This window comes from Silene latifolia, chromosome 6 (assembly GCF_048544455.1).
Source record: "Silene latifolia isolate original U9 population chromosome 6, ASM4854445v1, whole genome shotgun sequence".
Lineage (NCBI taxonomy): Eukaryota > Viridiplantae > Streptophyta > Magnoliopsida > Caryophyllales > Caryophyllaceae > Silene > Silene latifolia.
The window spans coordinates 11,526,260-11,534,803 of NC_133531.1; the positions used below are offsets into that span (position 1 = coordinate 11,526,260).

At 31.9% G+C, this 8,544-nt stretch overlaps 1 protein-coding gene across 1 annotated transcript; it reads right to left on the reverse strand.

Annotated features, from left to right (window-relative positions):
• Positions 1-3,418: 3,418 nt before the first annotated feature.
• LOC141586333 (protein SHORT INTERNODES-like) lies at positions 3,419-6,399 on the reverse strand. The gene is made up of 2 exons (XM_074407528.1): positions 5,284-6,399; positions 3,419-4,191 (listed from the first exon to the last, which is right to left on the reverse strand). Exons 1-2 carry the CDS (start codon positions 5,951-5,953, stop codon positions 3,779-3,781), a joined length of 1,083 nt encoding a protein of 360 aa, XP_074263629.1. The 5' UTR covers positions 5,954-6,399; the 3' UTR covers positions 3,419-3,778.
• Between the last annotated feature and the right edge of the window lie 2,145 nt (positions 6,400-8,544).

Here is an 8,544-nt window from a genome sequence, read left to right on the forward strand (position 1 = left end):
ACCCTCCTAACTTCTGACTCCGTCACTGCGTCCAACACTAACTTTCACACAAGTCGTAACAGTTCAACATTTCACTCAAGTCCAAAAACAAAAAACGCTCTTACACAATGTGTCTAACATTCAACACCATGTCACATCCGACACTTAAAACTTCTCCGAAACCCAAAATAACACACAATATATATACCCAACTAAATTTAAAACAAGCATGCAGGTCTTTATCTACTCCAAAATTACTACCACAAAAAACAAACATTTACGTACAATAACACCCATAAAAACACCCCCAATAATGTAATTCAATGCACTACATACTCTAGACTTAGGAACTTTCGTTTATCTGCCAGTTGTAGTTGAAAACATCAACACATAAAGGAAACACTAGCAGTTAAGTGTTAGAGCAATCAAGAGTATGTCAGAATTTAAAACAAGGGCACAATCAAGCCACCACAAGAGAAGAAATAATAAAGGAAACACAAATACTTTATTTAACACGGATATATCCGTTTTAAGCTTGAGACGGGTTAAGTACGTGGTTTGAAAAAAGTACTCCTTCATCCCAATATTGTTGTCCTTTGATTTTGGCACAAAGACCAAGAAAAGAGGAGAGGGCTAATTATAAGATGACAAATAGACCAAATTAAGTGTGAAAGATCAAATTGCTGATCAAATGCTTTTCTAAAATAGAAAGGATAACATACAATTGACTGAGACACCCAAAAATCGAATAGGACGATAAATAATCGTGACGGAGGGAGTAATAGATTTGTCATATAGGCACAAATTGGATGATACTTGACCCGTTTTAATTTTAACACGGATACATCCGACCGAAAAGGAAAAAAGTTGAAGATTTAAAATGCAAGCAAATATATCAATATATGCATGACATTTCATAATAGAGAAAAAAGTTGGATATATAATAAAGGAAATAAACCATATTATATGATCAAACTATATAATAGAGATCACATGCTAAATGTCAGAAAGTTTTTTACATGATTATGGAAATAAAATTATGTCAACCTATATACTCCCATTTTTCTTACATAATTATCTAAATCTAGTAATCTATAATTCTATATTTATATAAGGGTATCTTTTCCCTTTTTAAAGACTAGTTTTTGTACCTAAACTAGTTTCATACATGCAGTATATATGTAACCTAATTATTAGTTGTAGCTGACATTTTACTTACTTTGCAAAAAGAAATATTTTATTTTTTTTAATTTTAATAAATTAAAAGCATATCACATGCAACAGTTACAGAAAATTTCAATGCTTCTATACATAACATAATGCCAATCCTTAATTGTTTTCATAAGGTCACATTCTTTCATGTCTATTTCAACATTTTTCAACCATCATTTATTAGTACTACTACTTATTTGCTCTTGTGTACTTATTAGCTTGCCCTAATTGTGATCTAGGCTTCACTAACATGCATGCTTAAATGAGTCTAATTAATATGATAAACAAATGTTCACAACAATGGCCGGTGGGCGGTGGCAAAGCCAGGGTTTGCGGTTAGAGGAAAAATTTCAATAGGGAAGATCGAGTAATGCTATAAGTTTAATTGGAAAAAAAAATTAACAAAAAAATTGAATTTTTAATTTTTCAACAGGACAAGCGCCCATGCTAACCCCCTCGCTTCACCTTTGAAACTGGAGGAGAAATAATTACTATTACAAAATAGGAAGTAGTTCGAAAATTTACAGCTAGATTAAAATGCGAAATTTAATGAATTACAAAATCTCTTTAACTAAAATTTTTAGAAAAGAAAATTATTCCTTCGGGGGTTAGCAAATCCGAGCATACTAGCTTCTGGTTCCGCCACTGATTGAGAATGACACATATAGTGACGACCTAATTTTAATCATGCACTATGTTTTTTGGTTTAGACGATTCTAATACTGGAAGTACGTGAAGAAATTTGGGGTTTTTGGTGTAGGGTTAGTGTTCCTATAATTGGAAGTATTGAGAGGTTTAGAATTCACACAAGATTAAAGAATATAAAACTTACAAATCATGATACTCTTTGATGACCAATCTAAAATTAAGCTTTAACCAAAAACATGATTTTAGTAAATGTGTTTCATACAATTACTAAATTGGTAATAACTATGAACTATATATGGATATATTGTACAAAACAAACATGTTTTACACTATTTGAAGAAAATTTAAAGCATAATTACATTTCATAGATTATGCCTAATTACATTTTAAGAAGAATGCTCATGCTGGTCATTGCTAAGTGGCGGAACTAGCATTTAAACTTAGGAGGACGAAAAATTTCAAGGTTGACGCGCTATTACGAAATTTTTTCACTTTTCATTATTCAGGGACAATTGTTCTAAGAAAAACCTCGTTCCGCAGTTGCATATAATCTCACATAATGTCACTAATATAAACATGTTCAATTAGTCTCTTTTAAGACAAAGTTATCCGTATTAACAATTAAACAGGTCAGATTACTCATATATGACCTTACTTGAGCATTCAAGACAAATATTTTGTTTTTTTCATATGCATTATCTTTTTGTCTTATTCATATTATTTGATCCGTTTAAGTTTAAGATGGAAACAACCGTCTTAAATAACAATTTGTCAACCATGTTTTACGTCTTTCAACATAGATAGATGAATGATTTTGCAATTAATTTGGAATTTCAGGAATCATATCAAGAATTAATACAAGAGACAGAAAACCAGAAAATAGAGAGAGTCACAGGGTACGGTTTATATGTCCGGCAAGTAAACGGATATGCTGGGAAAAAGTGAATGCCTCGAGTTCAAAACCAAGCAGAAAGCAAACCAGAATTCAATGCCAAAGTCTCACTTAATAAAGGCAAAAATAAAATTTCAAAAAAAGATCACCTTAAACAAAAGCTTACAAAATCAAAGATTTTGCACATATCCATATGCAAATTAGATTAAACTATAGCGTTGAAAAATCTAGACAAAAACAAAATCATTAACCTACTCGATATTGAAAACATGTAAGACGGATTTTTTATGCTAAAAGGATCCACACTGCAAGACGGTCTTATACAGATTATTTGATTGTTTATTTATGCAAGTCTATGTCAAGATCTGATGAAATCCGGTGCATTAGTAATAGCGTGATCAGAATGTTACATCTAATTGTTTAATTAATATATACATCCGGCCTCTGTCTTGAGCAATATTTATCGTTGTCTGAAATATGTGAGGGGGATTTCAAACAATGATAATTATGACTGAAACGACAGAAGTATATAACATCAACAAGTAATTCTAAACAAAAATTATTGTAAGCATATGGAAATCATTATCAAAGATGAAATCTTAAAATTAAAGGAACAAATTAAATCAAAACCCAAGATTCTAGAGAACAAACATTGTGATAATAATCATTGATAACACTTAAACAACATCCAATAATATTGATGATATACTCCTACAAAGAAGAAAGGAACATAGTAATAAGAATATCATTTTTGTGAGATTCTCAATAACAAAAAAGAAATAAACAACCTAGACCAATAAATAATTCCACAATTCTTCAACAACACAACAATGATGGATAATAATAATTTGTTAGAATTACCTGGAGAAAGCAACACATAGAGAATGATAATGTGTAGATCTTAGACTAGCAATAATTATAATAATAATAATAATTTGTGATCATAAGATCATAGACATCATATAGATATGTTAGACATAATTGGACCGTCTCATGCAATAATTACTGATGTAATAATATAATTGCATGTCACCATACTTGATTTCTTCAAGATCTTGGAGGTGGAAAAAATTGCGTACCAGCCAAAAAAGCATTGATAGGAGTAGGATATATTGTGCTACTACTAGCCATTGGATCAAGCAAACTTGCTGTGGTTACATTTCCGCCACCACCACCAACACCGCCCATTAAATCAGTTGTCATAGCGGCCGTTGAGCCGGTCAACATTAGGTTTTGTTGATGCTGAGAGCTGCCTACTCCACATGTTGAGCTTTCTCCACCTCCACCATAACGGTTTTCAGGGCCTTGATCATATAAGATCCCTTTAAATACATGGCCACCTATGTTAACCGCGGTTTGGTAAGCGTATTGTTCTTCTGGATCGTCCATCGCGCTTACCTTAACGCAACGGAACACCGCCGGTGTGTTGAACTCTGGTGGGAAATTGCTCAGCTCTAACCCTAATTCCCAACAAAAAAAAATGTACATAAATGCATAATTAGTGTCACAACCATTATTTTCTTAGGATTAATTAAATACAGTAATATTTAATAAAATAATGGGAAAATTAACCAAAAAATTAATTTAGAAAGATGAAAAACAAAATTACCTACTAATTAACATAAAATGGATTAAAATGTGAAACCTAGGATCAAATGAGTAATAATAAAATGTTATACTAACTCCGTAATTTGGTTTACAGGTAAGACCGTCTCATACAATTAAATAATAATTAATAAAATAATGGGAAAATTAGTACCAAAAAATTAACATAAAATGTGAAACCTAGGAACAAATGAGTAATCATAAAATGTTAATTCTTTGTAGTGATTAGTTTCATAGATTAAGACCGTCTCATAAAATAAAACCCGCTTATAATTAAAATAAGATGGATTATTATTTCATGGAGTGATAAAAGGGAAGAAAGAGTAAAGCAAAGTCTTTATTTTTGATATAAATCACTGTGGAGTTGGACTAATGAACATGCAAGTGATTGATACAAGTAAAATTGTTGGGTAGTAAATAGCAAAATTATTATTCAAGTTAGTACAAAATATTTTGAAAGACAATTTGATGCATGATATTTCACAGAAAAACACAAAATGCCAGTAAAAAAAACACAATAATTTCAACAATAATGATCCACATTTTCCATGAGTAGATCAAATCCATCAATCTTTTCTATCACGCACAATAAATTAAAATTCCTAACCTCCATCATTCTATTTTGTTTGTATTTATAAATCAAATCTCACAAAAATTCCCTTCCATCATAATAATCTTACAAACTTTACATCTTTTTCACCTTTTTTTTTAACCTTTTTCCCTCTTAATTCTCAAATAAATCTTTCTTAAATACTTCACAAATCACCATTTAAACTCAAATTTTAAATAAATAACCTAAAAAAATATAATATAATATCAAAATCTTTTAATTACATAGATTTTTCGCAAAATTGTTAACAAAAAAAATATAATATTAGGTACCACTTTGAAAAAAAGTGGCTTCTGAGACGGTGAAAAGTCAAATGGGAAAATCAGGTAATTATTACCTGTAGACGCGTTAGCGTTAATAATGCCACCAGCAGCAGCAGCAGCACGGTGTTCTCTCAACCTTTTCTCCCCGCTACCGCCGCCACCACCACGTAAAACCATTTCCTGTGGTGGCGGTTGTTGTAAAGCTGCGAGCTGCTGCTGGTGGCGTTCTCGACGTTTGGCAGCAGGAACCCAAGTACTTTTAACATGAGTAGGACAATCAAAACCACGACTTTTACAACAAGTCCTACACCTCATATGAGTACAATCTTTTTTAGCTTGATTTCCACAATCTTGACAATTCATTCCACCACTTCCTCCTCCTCCTAATTGCTTATAAAACCTATTACTATTATAATTATTGTAATTATTATTATTAGTATTAGTATTATTACTGCTGCTGGAATTATTACTGTGGTAAAAATTAGTGGAAGAGGGTTCACCTAAAAGTAAATGAGGTGAATGATGGAGGTGAAATTTGGTAGGTGGGGGTGCATGGTGGTGATGGTGGACTTGTACGTATTGTTGCCATATTTCAAATGATCCTTTAGGGTAGATCTCATAAACACCCGGATTATTATTATTATTATTGTTGTTGTTGTTATTATTATTGTTATTATTATTAGGGTCCGGGTGCTGAGACCCGGTTTCAGTACCCGGAGTACCTAGTGAGAAGAAAGTAGCCATGATGATGAATATTTAGTAATTAAAAAAACTCTCTTAGTTGGGAATATCAAATCAAAATCCATTTAAAAGAGGGTTGGGGTTGGGTTTGGTTAATTTGTTTGTATTCGGGTTTGGGTGGTTTTTGGGAGGTGCAAAAGAAGAGGTGTGTTTGGTTAAGTAGGGCAAAATAAGGGAAAGTAAAGAGAGTGTGATTTAATTTTGAGAAACAAATGGGTTGTTGTCGTTGTTGTAAGTTGTAAATGTTGTGTTGTTATTTTTTTGTGTTTTTTTGTGTTTTTTGTGTTGAATATTTCTATGTAATGAACAAGAGTTGGAGCAATAAAAGCAAGAACTGCACCGCCGCCATGAACTGCAGCTCTTAAAAAAAACACAACAAAAACTCTCTCTCTCTCTCTTATTGTTTACATATACAGTGTTTTACTGTTTTTGTTTTGCTTGTTTTGGTTTCTCAACCTCTCACTATTTCTACTTCTTTATGATGGATTTCTGAGTTGCTTTTATCTCTGATTTTTTTTTTTTTTTTTTTTTTACAATAAGTTGTGTCAATGAGTGAATGTGTGATAAGAGTCGGCACAAATTCTCATTTGTGACGGAAATATCCGTCGCAAGCTTGCGACGGAGTAAATACAATCCACATGGGGAGATAAGACAAAAGCAAATTTTCTAGGGAATAGTATTCTCTTTTGTCTTATCTACCCTGCATAGTATTTGACCCATCACAAGCTTGTTACGGATATACCCGTCGTAAGGGAGACTTGCTGAAAAATAGGTCTGGTTTTTCTCGCTTAATTTTAACTCATTTCAGTTCAACTCACCTTAGTTTATTTCCGCTTCATTCAGCTCGCTTATCTTATCTCTTCCCAAATTAACACTTATTTCATCTCTATCCAATTAAATTCAGCTCAACTTAATTCAGTTTAGTTATGTTCAATTCAGCACTTAGCAGCCAAATTAAAAAGAACAGAGTCTTAAGTCTTTTATCAAATGGTTAGACAATAAGGCTCTGTTCTTTTGGACTTAAAGTTACTTAACTTAAAGTTCAGATCAGATCTTATAAGTTCAGTTCAGATCAGATCCTATAAGTTTGATTGATTGATTCGAGATCCTATAAGTTGATTGAGTTCGAGATCCTATAAGTTGATTCGAGATCCTATAAGATCAATTCTATTCGAATCCTATAAGTTAAGATCGATTGAGATCCTATAAGTTGATTCGATTCGAGATCCTATAAGTTCAGTTCAGTTCAAATCAGATACATTTCAGTCTAAAAGAATAGGGCCTAACACCTATGTATAGAGTTGTTACACAAGAATTAGTGGTGTGATAATGAGTTTTCATGGTTTTATGGTTTACACTTTTACATTATGTTATCATAGAGTAATACGGGAGGTGTCTAAAGACTTGTCTAACAAAAAAAAGTGGATACAGTCATACAGGTAGTACCATAGTGATAATTTAAGTAGACTCGTTTTTCTGAACTCGTTAAGAATTTGATGATTTGCTTATAAAGGAGCCACCAGAGGGTTCAATGGACAAGCTATTAGCAGTTATAACTTAAAAACCCGTATTTAATCATCTCTATTTTTACAAGATAATTTAAACTTAGACATAATTTTTTTTCTTTAATAATCCGTACAATAATTAAATTATGTACTAGAAATCTACATAACTTTTTACAGGTTAGAAATTCATTTTAATCTAAATTAGAATTGGTATTGACCAAAAATAGCAAACTCTTTTAACCTAATTAAAACTTCTACCAAAATAATAAACCCTAACCCATTCACATCAATAAAAAAAAAATTAAGCTCAAAATAGTATTTTTTTTTCCAAATCATTTGTTTTTCTTTTTTTATTCTTTATGAGCAAAATTTTTATCAAACACAAACAAATTTATTAAACTAACCAAAATACGACTCCTCTGTGTCACGATAAAGTTTGCCATTTCCTTTTTAAACTTTCACACAAAGGATTTGCAATTTCCTATATTTATTTTTACTCCCGAGTTATTCACGTTGTTACTAAAGAGAGGTAATTTGATGTATTTCACTTACATCTATTCTCCATACATTCTTGTCGTACTAAATTCCTATGACACAGATTATGAACTTTATTCCGATATAAAGGGAGCATCTATCGTTTTAAGAATACGAACTAAAATGAAGTCTTCACTAATCGATCTAGATCAATTGATCAACTCCAAATTAAACTAGTAAATTGTAGAGGACTTCATAGCTTTAATTTTGCTGTTTTACTAGTACTCGTACAAGTGCGACTTGAGTACAGTTGATGTAGGCATGTAGCAGTGCCATGAATTGTTTGCAGAAATAACGTAAGATGTGAAGCGTTAGATTAGGAATCCAATGGATAGAGGAATTACACGTGGCATGGAATCAGCTTTTTAGCTCATTCGTCCGTATACGCCCCGAGAAACCCGCTCTTCTTTTTCCGACATTTGAAAAGATATTCAAACTCATTATTAGTAAATTACCTTGCATTGTTAGGAATAAATGATGATTATCATAAGTAATTAAGCATGAACACGAGTTTTATTCAACACTTTGTTGTGTACTTTCTGACTTAATTTAAAC

What these genes read in the sequence shown, in the direction of transcription:
- LOC141586333 (XM_074407528.1), bottom strand. Translation starts at nt 5,953, where the DNA reads ATGGCTACTTTCTTCTCACTAGGTACTCCGGGTACTGAAACCGGGTCT. An exon ending in TAACGCTAACGCGTCTACAG is followed by an intron (nt 4,192 to 5,283) that starts GTAATAATTACC and finishes GTTGGGAATTAG; the next exon opens with GGTTAGAGCTGAGCAATTTC.